Genomic DNA, 17,667 nt, shown 5'->3' with positions numbered 1-17,667 from the left:
TTTTATTTTGTTTCTGTTTTGTGTTTTTTCAGTTTGGAGCAAAGATATGTGTGGCAGTGGGTCATTTGCCCCTTACTCTGGTCTCCAAAATATACATTTTGTATCCAAATAACATCTGAGCATTACAGTCACAACTTACCACATTACTTGCCGCTTGTCTTGCCCCTCAAGATTTTTCCCCATCTTTAAATCCATCGTAGACAGGTATCCGTCTACTCTCATTTTCAGTGTTTTGTTCTCTTCCTCTCTCTCTCTCTCTCTCTCTCTCTCCCTCTCTCTCTTCATAATACGAGTGTAGTGGAGACGTGCATTGTCAGTTACTGTGATTCATGAGCAAATAAAGAATTCTCTAACCAATCTTTTCTATTATTATTAGGAATTATTGATTCGTGTTTGTGAGTGCTGACATATCAATAAAAGGATATAACCCACAAGGCATCCTAATTTCTTACAAAGATCAAGGATAGAAGTACAGTTCGAAGGTGTCCCACAAGGCTTTGACTGGATTACTAGTTTCTCTTCATTTGAATTTTAACAAAGGGCAAGTTGGTATATGCATAAATAAAGATTTTAGAAAAGGTCATTGCTTATCCCCCAGTTACAAAACAGGTACAGCATGAGACTATGAACACAATTTCAGAACAATACATTAAGGGACCCAAGGCATTCCTTGCCAGCGAGAAGGTTAGCAATGACCTTCTGGTATGCGCTGGTGAACTATGAGACACAGCTACATAGCTACATGTTCTTTGCATGCTTCCTAGAGAACAGCATAATAAATGATGGGTATTTGATTACCTCATTTCAGATGTCTATATAAATTGCCGTGCGTTGGAATACAGTAAGAATCCACCACGGATATGACCCTTAGATGAATATAATGCATATTCCCGAGTACTCCACATCACAAGCAGTCCATTACTCCTATACATGTATATACGACTGTAAAATATGTCGTCATGAAGCATGAACATGTCTTGGACTTGACGGCGTTTCATATATTTGGCGTACTTATGTCTACGGGATCGGTCACGGCTTCTACAGCCTGAGCGGCCCTGAGGACGGTGGTGTCTTCAAAGTGCCTTCCTACCAGCATGAGTCCAACAGGTAAGCCGTCCAGGAATCCGGCGTTGACGCTGATGGCGGGATGACCCGTCAGGTTGAAAGGCATCGTGTTGATATTGACCTCAGATGCTCTCTTATGATATTCTGTGATTGATGAAAAATACATGAACAAAACTTATTGTAACATAAGTTAGTGCATTCTTGCAACTTGATTGGTCAATTGACACGTAATCATTTCTCACTAACTGTGTGAATTTTTCCTTTCCAGTTATGCCATTCCCATAATAGTGCATCGCGTTATTACCAGACGTATGATTTTTCCATGCATTCGGTAAACTAGACAGCACTTATGAATTATTGACCCATTTTATAAAACAGATAACTCACAGTTGCTGTTTTTTTTTCCCGTGAGACGCAAGGAATCGTGTACACGTAGTAGGCTTACCTCTGAATTATATGAACCTACTCGGCTCAAAGAATTTAGACGTACTTTGTGTACCAGGACAATACTGAGACCAACCCTTTGAAACCTGCGAGTTATATGACTGTATACTGTAAATTCCATATTGTTACTTCTAAAGTCTTGTAGACGCGAGTAAAATGACACAAACGACAGTAAATCTTACACTTGGTATACATGCATTATATATACTTGACTCTGTGGTGCAGGGTAATCCCATTGAATTTTTCTCTAATGATTCAAATTAGGGTGCAAAAATGATTAAAAATGAAGTTTGTCACACAACAAGTGGTACAGAAATTCAAAACCTGGTTGAAATCACAAAATAAGGCCTGTTAATTGCCTAGACGATTCACACTAGTTTAGGCAAGATTGGAGCAAGATTCTAGAAGCTCGAGATTAAATTCAACAGATGTTGAACACTGAGGGCGTTTGGCCAAAATATGATTTGACTGCTGAGGCCTACCTGCGAGACTGTCTGCCTGGGTGAGGAGTTTGGTGGCGGTGAAGGGAATGGTCGGGAGTGCTAAAATGTCCACTTCTTTCAATGCTTGATCATAGCCACTCCGGAGAAGCTTGGCAAGATTGCGCCCTCTAGCATACACAAGACCACGGTAGTTCCTCTTCATGTACTCGGCTTTCATGAGAAGCAACTAAAATTCAAATGATATAATTATGAACATTGCGGTCCAGATCTTACTCAAGGCGAATATCATTTCTGATATTCAGCAGATTTCATGCGAAATATGGAAGTCATATTTTGCCAGAGAGCTCCTTTAAAGGTAGGGAATCCCATTTGCACGCCTTAAATGAAGAGTTGTATAAATACAGTGGCATGTTGAAGAGAATATCATTTTAGAAACTTCCATAAAGTATTGAAAGTGGAAGGTAACATTTAGTACATTTTTTTGACGGTTAGATTTTGAATTGAATTGTTTTCGGGGCTCACCGTAAATTCCAGTACATTACTAGGCTACCTTTGCAGACCCATGTACTGCATGTGTGTCCATCATGTATATTTTGTGAAGAAAGTTTATCAACACTTACAAACATTTCTATATACAATTGTACATTCTTACCACACACTCTATATATGTTATTACATCAGCTCTTGTACTTTTAGATTTGTGTTTATAGATCACAAATACAGAAGAATGCAACAAAAAGGCTTAAGTGTGGCTGACACACAGAACTACTGAGTAGTTGAGTTTTGTGCATTATTCAAATTTTAGATAACTGTTGACTTCCAAATTTCTAAGCAGTGGCCTAAGCAAGTCCCCTGAGGTTCATATGTAATGTTTTGCTGCATTTTGGGAGGTCTGTAAAAGGTATCCCCTACCTTTAAGTAACAGTAGCTCCCTAGCTGGTCTCGTGTATGGGTATTGGGCCCTTGCTGCATGGCCGGGTCAAAAAGCTTTGATAAATAAACTTGAATATTAATATACACACACACTTTTATGTAAGCAAGTATCATTCACGTATCATGTCACAATTATAGCTGCCGATGTATTTACATATCGAAAAACAAAGCATGTATCTGAGAACGAGATCTGAAGACTTTTTCTTTTGTGTACACGTAAGTCCCTACACGCCTCTCCGCGTTGAGCGTCGACACCATTAATATCCCTACGAATACGCAAAAATATGAATTATAAAGTATCAAAATTAATAAGAAAAATGCAATACGTTTTACCGAACTTTACACTTTGCGCCAGAGCATACGTACATGAAATCCTGCAGTGTTCTGGTGATATACAATCAAACTCGCATTGAGAAAGTCGCATTAAAAAGACAAACAATCGATTTACTTAAATTTCGACTTACACAATAACGGTAGAATTAACACATGCGTTTAACTATTTTGACAGATTTTTTCCTTCCACTTAGCCAATTTGTGCGAGGTTGACTATATAGAGTGTACTTTCTATGGCTACAGAATCACTCAGGGTTGCAAACGTAGTGGGAATGTAACCTCCAACTAATCTTTGGCACTTGAGCTATGCAAATACCTCTCAGAGAGAAAGTAACGTTACTGGGGATATGCCGCCCTGCGTAGCCAAATAAAAAAAATAACGGTTCATTGTATATCAACTGTATAGAATAACTTCAAATCTGAAAAGAGGGTACGAATTGCGCTGTAGCTATACCTTCATTTGATTAGATATGTTATTGGGACTCGATGCGAACATCTTGCCACTTTCAGTCACAAAGCTCGTGGGGTAGAACCCGGTGTGGCCACTTCCGGCACCTGGAAAGAAACGGCATCCTGTTCATTAGCGGCAACTTGTTCGTACTTATTATCACTGGCCTTATTGCTGCAGGACTTGGATGACATTACATAACGCAACATAAGGGTCTTATTCGAGACTGATTTTTATACTACTGTAGTACTGTATCACAAACGGAGAGCTGTTCTATAGACCAGAAACAAAACAATACTGTTTTCAAAACATTTGTGCATCTGCAACAACACCACCCGCTTATCAAGACCAGGACATTTGATTCACTCGTTGTCTACATGTAATAACATCCGTTACCATTTTTACCCTCTTATTGTGTTTGTGCGGGGGGGGGAGGGGGGGGGGGCTCTTTTGTAGCTTTAAAATGGCCCGAACAGTCCGACCCCGTCTGTACAAGCGATTTGGCCTGATATGGGAGAAACAATGTTTATGATTGCATTTTGTAAGCTGCCAACACAGTGGTAGCTACGTAGGTCGTGCACACCACAACAGAATCGTATTTTATGCTAGCCAAAATGAAATCGTAATTATGCAACTGAAGCATTTTACTGTAAATTCATCGCATGTTTTTGTAGGAAATAGCATAGATAAATTGCGTGGGTTTGTTGGAGTTTTCATTGTAGTGTTTAAAATCACTTTTTTTTTTCGGGGGGGGGGGGGGGTGGTCTTCACTTCTTAGAGGCGTCAGGATAAGAGAGGGCAGTATTATATAGATGATGACTGGCGGGTGAGGGAACATATCGAATGTTCCGGCCCGAAGGGTTTGAAATGCTATTGAGGGAGGTTATAAGTCCCGAGACGAAGTCGAGGGACTTATGGCCTCCCAAAATAGTATTTCAGACCCTGAGGGTGGAACGTTTGGTACATGTTCCCGACAACAAAAGTCATCATCAGTTATATTATATGCAACGGCGTAAATCCGTACTGAGGAGTGGGGGATGATCGGCGATAGTCACCATTACCACGATTACAAGCCCATAACTGGACCGGCGCAGCCTTGGGAGGGATGGGGTGGAGAAGCTTGGTGCCCCTGTAGAGCCCACTCATGTCAAAATCGCCCACTAATGTCAAAACAACCACTAATGTCATAACACGTCGACGACAAATGACAAAACAAACCACTAATGTCATAACGCGTCGACGACAAATGTCAAACAACCACTAATGTCATAACACGTCGACGACAAATGTCAAAACAACCACTTATGTCATAACACGTCGACGACAAATGTCAAAATCGGATCAACCACTAATGTCATAACACGTCGACGACAAATGTCAAAATTTTCCATTTTTACTGCAAATGTCATAACACGTCGACGACAAATGTTAAAATCGGATTAACCACTAATGTCCTAATACGTCGACGACAAATGTCAAAATTTCCACATTTTCTGCAAAATGTCATGACGCGTCACAAGGGGGGGGGGGGGGGGGATCGAGGAATTCCATAAAGGGGAGGTGCCTTTTCAAAATCAAAGGCTGGCGCGACCCTCGGCCCCCCCCCCCCCCCCCCCCCCATTTTCTTATTTTTATTTCTGTTGTGTTCACAAAATAAAGAGAGGGGGGCACTAAAGGGGGGTGCGCCCCCTCTAAATCCGCGATTGCGTCAACCACAAATATCAATATTGGATTAACCACAAATGTCATAACACGTCGACCACAAAATGTCATAACGCGACACAGGGGCGCATCCATGAATTCCGTAAAAAAAGGGGGGCCTTTACAAATTCAAAGGCTGGCGCGACCCCCATTTCTTATTTTTGTTTCTGTTAGTGAGGGTACACGAGAGGGGGAAGCGCCCCCTCTCGATCCATCATTGCGTCAACCACATTATGGAAAAACTCATTGCTTGCATTACAGGGGCGGACTCAGGAATTTTGCAAAGGGGAGGCATCTTTACAAAGTCAAAGGCTGGCGCGACCTTCTTTGACGAAATAAGGAGAGGGGCACTAAAGGGGGATGCGCCCCCTCTCAATCCACGATTGCGTCAACCACAAGTCAAAATCGGGGATTAACCACAAATGCAATAACACGTCGACCACAAATGTCATAACGCGTCACAGGGGGGGGGGGGGGAATCCAGGAATTCCGTAAAGGGGGGGGGGGGCGCCTTTACAAAATCAAAGGCTGGCGACACTCCCCCCCCCCCCATTTCTTATTTTGTTTCTGTTGTTTTAACCTAATAATTAGAGTGAGAGTGCACCACAGGGGGATGCTCCTCCTCTCGACCCATCATTGCGTCAACCACAAATATCAAAACTCATTGCTTGCATTACGGGGGCGGATCCAGGAATTTCGTAAAGGGGAGGCGGCTTTACAAAATTAAAGGCTACCGCACCCCCCCCCCCCATATTCTTCTTTTTATCTATGTTGTTTTAATAAGCACAAATGACCAAACTCATTGCTTGCATTACAGGGGCGGATCCAGGAATTTCGTAAAGGGGAGGCGGCATTGCAAAGTAAAAGTCTTGCGCGACCCTCCCCCTCCCCTATTTTCTTCTTTTCATTTCTGTTGTGTTGACGAAATAAATAGATTGTGCACTAATGGGGGATGCACCCCCTCTCAATCCGCGATTGCGTCAACCGCAAATGTCAAAATCGGGGATTAACCACAAATGTCATAATGCGTCGACCACAGATGTCAAAATTTTCAAACTAACTGCAAATGTCCTAACGCGTCACAGGGGTGGATCCAGGAATTCCGTAAAGGGGAGGGGCGCCTTAAAAAAAAAAAAATCAAAGGCTGGCGTGACCCCTCCCCCCATTTTCTTATCTTTATTTCTGTTGTTTTAACATACTATAGTGAGGGGGAACCAAAGGGGGAGGCACCCCCTCTCGATCCATGATTGCGTCAACCACAAATATCCAAACTCATTGCTTACATTACGGGGGCGGATCCAGGAATTCCGTAAAGGGGAGGCGGCTTTACAAAATAAAAGGCTGGCGCGACCTTCGCCCCCACCCCATTTTCTTATTTTTATTTTTGTTGTGTTGAAAAAAAAAATAAAGAGAAGGGGCACTAAAGGGGGATGCGCCCCCTCTAAATCCGCGATTGCGTCAACCACAAATATCAATATTGGATTAACCACAAATGTCATAACGCGTCACAGGGGCGGATCCAGGAGTTTCGTAAAGGGGAGCCACCTTTACAAAGTTAGAACTGCCTCACCCCGTTTTTTCTTTTTTATTTCTTTTGTTTAAAAAAAATGAAAGAAGGCAGCAGAGAGGAATGCGCCCCTCTTGATCCGCGATTGCACTATAGGGGCGGGTCTAGGAATTTCACAAAGGGGAGACGCCTTTAAAAAAAAATCAAATGCCTGCGCAAGCCACCTCTCCTTTTTTTTTTCTTTTTTTTATTTAACTTCTCTCGTGTTAACAAAAATAGAGACGATGAGGGGGTATACCGCCCCCCCCCCCTCTCCACCCGCGACTGCGTCAACCACAAGTTTTTGGCAAATCTCATTGTTTGCATTGCATGGGGCGGAACCAGGAATTCCGTAAAGGGGAGGCCCCTTTACAAAAGATTGCCGCACCCCCATTCTTTTTTTTTTACGTTTGAACAAAAGAAATAAAAAGAAAAATAAGGGGACGGGGATTGCGCAAGCCTTTCATTTTGAAAAGACGTCTCCCCTTTGCGCTTTAAGGAATTCTTGGACCCGCCCCCGTAATGCAAGCAATGAGTTTTGACATTAGGTGTGGTTGACGCGATCGCGGATCGAGGGGGGGGGGGGGGGGGGCGCATCCCCCTCTGGTACCCCCCCCCCCTCTATTTTTTGTTTTTGTTTTTGTTTTTGTTGTTGTTAAAACAACAGAAATGAAAAAAAAAATAGGGGTGCGGCATAACGCGTTACAGGGGCGGATCAAGGAGTTTCGTAAAGGGGAGGCGTCTATACAAAACTAGAACTGCCGCACCCCCACCCTCCATTTTTTTTCCCATTTTTTCTATTGTTTTAACTAAAGAAGAAGAAAGAGAGGGAGCACCAGAGGGGGATGCTCCCCCTTCTCGGTCCGCGATTGCGTCAACCACAAAATGTCAAAACTCATTGCTTGCATGATAGGGACGGATACAGGAATTCCGTAAAGGGGAGGCGCCCTTACAAAATCAAAGCTGCTGCATCGTTTGCATTACAGGGATCCAGGAATTCCGTAAAAGGTAGGCACCTTTACAAAATTAAAGGCTTCCACCATCCCCCATTTTATCTATTTTTGTTGTTTTAACAAAAAAAAGGGGGCACCAGAGATGTATCAGTCCCCTCCCAATCCATGATTGCGTCAACCACAAATGTCCAAACTCATAGCTTGCATTAAGGGCGGATCCAGGAATTCAGCAAACGGGAGGAGCCTTTACAAAATATTTATAATTATTATTATTGTTTAAAAAAAGAGAGGTGGCACCAGAGGGGGATGCGCCTCCTTCTCGATCCGCGATTGCGTTAACCATAATATCAAAACTAATTGCTTGCCGTACAGGGACGGATCCAGGAATTCCGTAAAGGGGAAGCGCCTTTACAAAATTTAAATCTGCCGCACCCCCCTATTTTTTCTTTTAATTTTTCTATTGTTAAAAAAAAATTGAAGGAGTCACCATAGAGGTATGAGCCCCCTCTCTATCCGCGATTGGGTTAAACACAAATGTAAACACCCATTGCTTGCATTAGAGGGGCCGTCCAAATTCCGTAAAGGAGAGAAGCGTTTATAAAATCAAAAAGTTGCGCAAACTGTCTCGCCTTTTTTTCATTTAATTTCTTTTGTGTTAACAAAAATAGAGACGGGGAAGGGGTACCGTGTCCCCCTTTAGATCCGCGACTACGTCAACAACAATTTAATGGCAAAACCCATTGTTTGCATTACAGGGGGCGGAACCAGGAATTCCGTAAAGTGGAGGCTCCTTTACAAAATTAAAGACTGCCGCTTTAACTGTCGTTTAAACAAAAGAAATACAAAGATATTAATAAGGGGGAGGGGGATTGCGCCAACCTTTCATTTTGAGAAGGCGTTCCCCTCTTTACGCTTTACGGAATTCCTGGGCCCCGTTTCATAAAAAGTTGATATGATAACAACTCTTGCTGGAATGTCAATTGTCATGGTAACGACATGAATGCAGCTTCCTGATTGGCTGTTGTTATAGGAAGTTGTCATTCCAGCAAGAGTTAACATCCTAACATCTTTTATGAAACGGGGCCCTGGACCCGCTCCTGTAATACAAGCAATGAGCAAGCATTTCTGTTGTTGTTAAAACAACAGAAATGAAAAATAGGAGGTGCGGCAGGTTTTAAATTTGTAAAGGCTCCTCCCCTTTACAGAATTCCTGGATCCGCCCCTCTAATGCAAGCAATGAGTTTTGACATTTTGTGGTTGACGCAATCGCGGATCGAGACGGGCGCATGCCCCTCTGATGCCCCCTCTATTTTTTTTTTTCTTCAAAACAACATAAATGATAAAAAGATGGGGTGATGCGTCAGGCTTTAATTATGCAAAGGTGCACCCCTCCCCTTTACGGAATTCCTGGACCCGCCCCTGTAATGGAAGCAATGAGTTTGGTCATTATTTTGTGGTTGACGCAATCATGGATCGAGAGGGGGCGCATCCCCAATGGTGCCCCCTCTTTATATTTTGTTAAAACAAGAGAAAGTGAAAAGGAGAAAATGGGGTGGTGTCGCGTGAGCCTTTGATTTTGTAAAGGCGCCTCCCCTTCACGGAATTCCTGGATACGCCCCTGTAATGTAAGCAATGGGTTTAGTCATTTGTGGTTGACGCAATCATGGATCGAGAGGGGGCGCATCCCCCATGGTACCCGAAAAGAAGAAAATGGGGTGGTGTCGCGTGAGCCATTGATTTGGTAAAGGCGCCTCCCCTTCACGGAATTCATGGATACGCCCCTGTAATGTAAGCAATGGGTTTGGTCATTTGTGGTTGACGCAATCATGGATCGAGAGGGGGCGCATCCCCCATGGTGTCCGAAAAGAAGAAAATGGAGTGGTGTCGCGCGAGCCTTTGATTTTGTAAAGGCGCCTCCCCTTAACGGAATTCCTGGATACGCCCCTGTAATGCAAGCAATGGGTTAGGTCATTTGTGGTCGACGCAATCATGGATCGAAAGGGGGCGCATCCCCAATGGTGCCCCCTCTCTATTTTTTGTTAAAACAAGAGAAAATGAAAAGAAGAAAATGGGGCGGTGTCGCGCGAGCCTTGATTTTGTAAAGGCGCCTCCCCTTCACGGAATTCCTGGATACGCCCCTGTAATGCAAGCAATGAGTTTTTCCATTTGTGGTTGACGCAATGATGGATCGAGCGGGGGCGCTTCCCCCTCTGGTGCACCCACACTATATTAGGTTAAAACAAAAGAAACAAAAATAAGAAAAGGGGGGTCGCGCCAGACTTTGATTTTATATAGCCCCCCCCCCCCGCCCTTTTATGGAATTAATGGATCCGCCCCTGTGACGCGTTATGACATTATTTGTGTTCGAAGTGTTATGACATTTGTGGTTAATCCAATATTGACATTTGCGGTTGACGCAATCGCGGATTTAGAGGAGGCGCACCCCCCCCCCCCCTTAGTGCCCCCTGTCTTTATTTTGTCAACACAACAGAAATAAAAAGAAGAAAAGTGGGGAGGGTCGCGCCAGCCTTTCCTTTTGTAAAGGCGCCCCCTCCTTTGTGGAATTCCTGGATCCGCCCCTGTAATGCAAGCAATGAGTTTTTCCATTTGTGGTTGACGCAATCATGGATCGAGAGGGGCCGCATCCCCCTTCGGTGCACCCTCACTATAATTATTCGGTTGAAACAACAGAAACAAAAATAAGGAATGGGGGGGGGGGGCAGAGTGTCGCGCCAGCCTTTGATTTTGCAAAGGCGCCCCCTCCCCCTTTACGGAATTCCTGGATCCGCCCCTGTGACGCGATATGACATTTGTGGTCGACGTGTTATGACATTTTGTGGTTAATTCCCGATTTTGACTTTAGTGGTTGTTTTGACATTTGTCGTCGACGCGTTATGACATTAGTGGTTGTTTGACATTTGTCGTCGACGTGTTATGACATTAGTGGTTGTTTTGACATTAGTGGGCGATTTTGACATTAGTGGGCTCTACAGCCCCCCCCCCCCCCTTTCAACACACACACACACACACACACACACACACACACACACACACACAGTGGAGTACCGTGGGTCAAGACATTGGGGGGGGCACCTCGTGGAAAAGTAATTTTGAGGGTGTGTATGCTTATGCGTGCTTGCGTGTGTATGTGTGTGTGCGCGCGTGTGCGTGCGCTGTCAGTCTGCATTAATAATGGGACTACAATACATAACGATATGTCATACATTCCACAGCGCAGTCATTGAGCAACATTGTAAGTTTTTTAGAATGACGGTGTGAAACAACAAATTACTTGGAGCCACATCAGGAGAATTGCATAAAAATTAAATGCGAGCGAGCGTTGAAAATTTTGACATTTTACAGTACTAAAACTGCCGTTTGTAGCTATATTTTTTCGCTTTCGAAATTACGGGGGTTGCGCATCGGGCTCAACTGCTGGCAATTACCGGCAGCAACATCAGGAGATTGGCATAACGATTAAATGCGAGCGAGCTTGAAAATTTTGACATTTTACAGTCCCAAAACTGCCGTTTGTAACTATATTTTGGATATTAAGAAGGAGGGGAGGGGGCGCACGGGGCGCAACTGCTGGCAATTGCTGGCATCAACATCAGGAGAATAGCATAACGATTAAATGCGAGCGAGCGGAGCGAGCGAGCTTGAAATTTCGACATTTTACAGTCCCAAAATTGCCGTTTGTAGCTATATTTTTTTGCTTTGGAAATTAAGGGGGGCGTAATGAGCGTAACTGCTGCCAGTTACTGGCAACATCACGAGAATAGCACAACGATTAAATGCGAGCGAGCGAAGCGAACGAGCTTGAAAATTTTGACATTCTAAAACCACAAAACTGCCGTTTGTAGCTATACTTATTCGCTTTGGAAATTAAGGGGGCGGGGCACACCGGGCCCAACTGCTGGCGATTACTGGCATCAACATCAGAAGAATAGCATAACGATTAAATGCGAGCGAGCGAAGCGAGCGAGCTTGAAAATTTAGACATTTTACAGTCGCAAAACTACCGTTTGTAGCTATATATATATTTTTTTTTTTTTATCGCTTTGGATATTAAAGGGGGGCGCATCCGGCGCAACTGCTGGCAATTACTGGCATCAACATCAGAAGAATAGCATAACGATTAAATGCGAGCGAGCGAAGCGAGCGAGCTTGAAAATTTAGACATTTTACAGTCGCAAAACTACCGTTTGTAGCTTTATTTTTTTCGCTTTGGAAATTAAGGGGGGCGCACCGGGCGCAACTGCTGGCAGTTACTGGCATCAACATCAGGAGAATAGCATAACGGTTAAATGCGAGCGAGCGAGCTTGAAAATTTAGACATTTTACAGTCGCAAAACTACCGTTTGTAGCTTTATTTTTTCGCTTTGGAAATTAAGGGGAGCGCACCGGGCGCAACAGCTGGCAGTTACTGGCAGCAACATCAGGAGAATGGCATAACCATTAAATGCGAGCGAGCAATTAAAGCGAGGGAGCTTGAAAATTTTGACATTTTAAAGTCCAAAAACTACCGTTTGTAGCTATATATTTTCGCTTTGGAAATTAAGGGGGCGCACCGGGTGCAACTGTGGGCAATTACTGGCAGCAACATCGGGAGAATAGCATTGCGATTAAATGCGAGCGAGCGAGCTTGAAAAATTTGACATTTTACAGTACAAAACTGCCGTTTGTAGCTATATTTATTTCGCCTTTGAAATTAAGGGGGGCGCAACGGGCGCAACTGCTGTCAGTTACTGGCAGCAACATCAGGAGAATGGCATAACGATTAAATGCGAGCGAGCGAAGCGAGCGAGCTTGGAAATTTCGACATTTAACAGTCCAAAAAGTGACGTTTGTAGCTATTTTTTCGCTTTGGAAATTTAGGGGGCGCGCAACGGGCGCAACTGCTGTCAGTTACTGGCAGCAACATCAGGAGAATGGTATAACGATTAAATGCGAGCGAGCTTGGAAATTTTGACATTTTACAGTCCAAAAAGTGCCGTTTGTATAGCTATTTTTTTCGCTTTGGAAATTAAGAGGGGGGGGGGGCACTGGCGTAGCCAGAGGGGGGCGATGGGGGCGATCGCCCCCCCCCCCCCCCCCCCCCCCCCCAAGATTTGGACCGGGGATTTGGGAGGCGGAAAAAAAAATGCGTGTATACTGTATGCATGCACATGAAGCGGGTCTCCTTTGCAACCTTTCATCAAATAAGATATTTTTTTGAATATTTCACTCAAAGTGTGCACCAGATCGTTGAATTTCAATTCAAAATATGCAAAATCTCTCGTGCTTGGGAGGGGTATCCCCCTCCCAAACCCTCCCCCTCTGTGCCTCTTTCCCTAGCTTAGTACACTTTTTACATTTACAAAAAAAATTATGAATAATTCTGCTGAGTGCACAAGACTTATCACTTATATTCCGAAAACTGAACGTTCCCTCATGTATGAGGGGAATTTCCCCTTTTAATCGACCCTTTCCTCCCTCAGTCCCCCCCCCCAATATCAGTAGTTTTTTTGTTGTTGTTGTGATTTCCCAAATGTTGATTCCATCAAATATGCGTATACGAGATATCTCAATTTCAACCTTAAAAAGGCAAAAGCTCCATCGGAAGGGAAGGGTGGAGATAACACTCGCCCACGCCTTCTCCCTGCTCGCCAGCCCCTCCCCCCCCCCCTTCCGCCATGCATAGAAGTAGACTGTGGCTACACCCAGATCGCTTTATTTCAATTCTAAAAACGGGGGAATCCCCCTTCCCCTAAGCTCTACCTCTACTTTATACATACACACAGGTGGTGCACATTCGGAATAAGAGCTAAATTCCGTGATTTTAACACTTCGATGAAAAAGTATTGCACCAAAAATTTGCACCAGATCGCTGAATTTCAGGTCTGAAAACGCAAAATCACCTTCGTGTGGGAGGGGATACTCTCTAAAAAAAATCGAGTGAAAATTTTCACTCTAAAAAGAGTGAATACAAAAAAGAGTGAATTTCGAGTGAAATTGGAGTGAATTTTGAGTGAAAATGCTCATTTTCACTCATTTTGGAGTGACGTCAGGGATCACTCGAAGATTTTGGAGTGATCCCTGACGTCACTCCAAAATGAATGAAAATGAGCTTTTTCACTCAAAATTCACTCCAATTTCACTCAAAATTCACTCTTTTTTGTATTCACTCTTTTTAGAGTGAAAATTTTCACTCGATTTTTTTAGAGAGTATGCCCCTATTTACACCCTCGTGTGCATGCTTTTTCTGTTTGATTGCTGAACAGACAGCGTTCATGATATTCAGTGTAAGAATAATACAAGAAGATTATTTAAATGATACCATTTTATAGGCAAATTGTTCAATAATAATCTACACTAAAATGTACTGCAACCTTAAACAAGTGGGATTGTTTCAACTCGTTAAAACACGCAAAAACATGCATCAAATTGCACCATTTGCAACATCAAAATGCAAAAAGTTCTCACGGTGGGAGGGGGGACACCCCCCTCCCATACCCTCCCCTCCCCCTTCGCTCGCTCCGCTCGCTCGGGTTCAGTCGTGTTCATGATATTCAGTGAAAAGAATTAATACAAGAAGATTATTTAAATGATAGCATTTTATAGGCAAATTGTTCAATGATAATCTGCATCAAAATATACTGCTACCTTAAACAAGTGTTACTGATTCATGTCGATAAAACGCGCAAAAACATGCATCAAATTGCACCATTTGCAACATCAAAATGCAAAAAGTTCTTACCGTGGGAGGAGGGACACCCCCCTCCCACACCCTCCCCTCCCTCCTCGCTCGCTCCGCTCGCTCGGGTTCAGTCGCGTTCATGATATTCAGTGAAAAGAATTAATACAAGAAGTGTATTTAAATCATACCATATCATAGGCAAATTGTTCAATGATAATCTACATCATATACTGCAACCTTAAACAAGTGGGACTGTTTCAACTCGTTAAAACACGCAAAAACATGCATCAAATTGCACCATTTGCACCATCAAAATGCAAAAAGTTCTCACCGTGGGAGGGGGGACACCCCCCCCCTCCCACACCCTCCCCTCCCCCTTCGCTCGCTCCGCTCGCTCGAGTTCAGTCGCGTTTATGATATTCAGTGAAAAGAATTAATACAAGAAGTGTATTTACATTATACCATTTCATAGGCAGATTATTAAATAATAATCTACACTAAAATATACTGCTACCTTAAAGGACAAGTTCACCTTCATAAACATAAGGATTGAGAGAATGTAGCAATATTAGTAGAACACATCATTGAAAGTTTGAGGTAAATCAGACAATCCGTTCAAAAGTTATGAATTTTTGAAGTTTTTTTGCAGTACCCGCTGGATGAGAAGACTACTGCAGTGTATGAATAACTTAGATGTCACATGCGTACAACAATATAAGGAAAATATAAAGAGAATTTCACAAAATTCCATCTTTTGAAAAAAGTACACATTCCCCTGACTCGTTACCGATAAATGTTATGGGTAATATCATTCCCCCTGCCTATAGAAAGAGGCAAGTCAATTGCTCTTTTATTATGCGAAAAAAAAGTGAAAATATGTTGAATTTTCTTTTATATTTCCTTTATACTGTTGTACGCATATGACTCACAAGCTGTAGTAGTCTCCTCATCCAGCGGTTCCAACACAAAAATTTAAAAAATTCATAACTTTTGCATCGATTGTCCAATTTTCCTCAAACTTTCACTGATGTGTTCTACTAATATTGTTGCATTTTCTCAATCCTTATGTTTATAAAGGTGAACTTGTCCTTTAAACAAGTGGGACTGTTTCACGTGGATAAAACGCGCAAAAACATGCATCAAATTGCACCATTTGCAACATCAAAATGCAAAAAGTTCTCACCGTGGGAGGGGGGACACCCCCCTCCCACACCCTCCCCTCTCCCTCCGGCGCTCGCTCCGCTCGCTCGGGTTCAGTCGCGTTCATGATATTCAGTGAAAAGAATTAATACAAGAAGTGTATTTACATTATACCATTTTATAGGCAAATTGTTAAATAATGATCTACACTAAAATATATTGCTACCTTAAACAAGTGGGACTGTTTCACGTGGATAAAACGCGCAAAAACATGCATCAAATTGCACCATTTGCAACATCAAAATGCAAAAAGTTCTCACCGCAAATTGAAGGTATCATAGATATCTCCACCCACGGATCTTTTGCATTTGTTTTAACTGAAGTAACAGATGGTGCACACTTTAGATGAAACATTTTAAAATATGTTAATCTAAAGTGTATTTAGTAGAAAGGACTGAACGGGGAGGGTATAGGAGGCATGGGGTAGGCCTAACCCCCTCTTACACGAGGGAGATTTTGTATTATTTTGCAGAATTGAAATTCAGCCATCTTTGGATGAAATGTTTAGACAGTTTTCTATCAAAAAAGTAAGAACATTTCCACATCTCGGGAGTTACGAGGAGCAAAATGATATGTTTGTCCCCAATACTTTTATGGGGTACCATCCCCCCCCCCCCCCATCGACGCCTCTGCATATGAGGGAGCTTTTGTAAGTGAAAGATCTGCTGCACGCTCTTTGATAAAATACTAGGAAATACGTTAATCTCAAAAGTGTTCAAAGTCTATCGAAAGGGATCCTGTAGCGGAGCTCTTTCATGCTTATGATTGTAATTCAACGATCTGGTGCATAGTTCTGGCGGTATTTGGACAATTTTCCACAAAGAATATTCGAGATTTGTCCTCATCTCGGGAATTGCTTGGGGGACAAGACGTTAGTGATTTGTCTGCCCCAACACTTCCGCAGAAGATTAAGGGGGGGGGGGGGATAAGTTCCCCGAGATAGATTCGACGCCCCTGATCATCCCTGGGTATGCCCATAGATGTATCAGAGTCATCATCGTTTCAGGAATGATTCAGGAAAATGGAGGGGGTTCAATTATGGCGGTATGGTTTTTGTTATTGTTTGTTTGTTTTCGTACATAATTTGCAGATAGTCCCGAGTTGCTTGCGTCAGAGCATGTCTACATGTAAGCCTATGCTATTTGACGTTGTCAATGTCTGGACCATACCTTATGTCTATATTACTTTCTTCGCGAGCGAGCGCTTGAGAAAATTATGTATACATTATCCAACAAGATAGAATACTGTTCAGCTCTGTTACCTCTCTGAAGGCGGGCGTACGAACGTCATGCAATAAAAATATGTCAAAATTGATAAAAGCACATTTCTGCTTCCTCCATTTTTTCCCTCAAATTTCAGGGGGGATGATTGTACAGGCCAACGGCGTAAATCCGTACTGAGGAGTGGGGGGGGGGGGGGGGGGGTGATTGGCGATAGTCACCATCACCACGATTACAAGCCCATAACCGGACCGGCGCAGCCCTGGTGGGGGGGGGGGGGGGGGGGAAGCTAAATTATACCATTTTTATAGGCAAATTGTTCAATAATAATCTACATCAAAATAAACTGCTACCTTAAATAAGTGGGACTGTTTCACGTCGATGAAACGCACAAAAACATGCATCAAATTGCACCATTTACAACATAAAAATGCAAAAAGTTCTCACCGTGGGAGGGGGGACACCCCCCTCCCACACCCTCCCCCCTCGCTCGCTCCGCTCGCTCGGGCTCGGTCGCTTTGCTCCCTCGCTGACTAACCGCCCCCCCCCCTAAGATGAAATCCTGGCTACGCCATTGGGGGGGGGGGGGGGGGGGAGGCGCAAATTGAAGGTATCATAGATATCTCCACCCACGGATCTTTTGCATTTGTTTAAACTGAAGTAACAGATGGTGCACACTTTAGATGAAACATTTTAAAATAT

At 43.3% G+C, this 17,667-nt stretch overlaps 1 protein-coding gene across 1 annotated transcript in view; it reads right to left on the bottom strand.

Moving 5' to 3' along the window:
- Nucleotides 1-994: 994 nt before the first annotated feature.
- The window catches only part of LOC139728025 (amidase-like), a 41,149-nt gene continuing 24,476 nt past the window's right edge, over nt 995-17,667 (bottom strand). Inside the window, exons 10-12 of the mRNA XM_071638994.1 lie at nt 3,673-3,773; nt 1,992-2,178; nt 995-1,209 (exon numbers count right to left, since the gene is read on the bottom strand). Of these exons, the coding sequence (XP_071495095.1) occupies nt 995-1,209; nt 1,992-2,178; nt 3,673-3,773 (503 nt within the window). The remainder of the gene's footprint in view (nt 1,210-1,991; nt 2,179-3,672; nt 3,774-17,667) is intronic.

Source organism: Diadema antillarum, unplaced genomic scaffold (assembly GCF_040938485.1).
Source record: "Diadema antillarum isolate AM-2024a unplaced genomic scaffold, OU_Dant_1.0 scf00000018, whole genome shotgun sequence".
Classification (NCBI taxonomy): domain Eukaryota; kingdom Metazoa; phylum Echinodermata; class Echinoidea; order Diadematoida; family Diadematidae; genus Diadema; species Diadema antillarum.
Note: the sequence above shows the minus strand (reverse complement) of the source record. Positions and strands in the feature narration are given on the sequence as shown.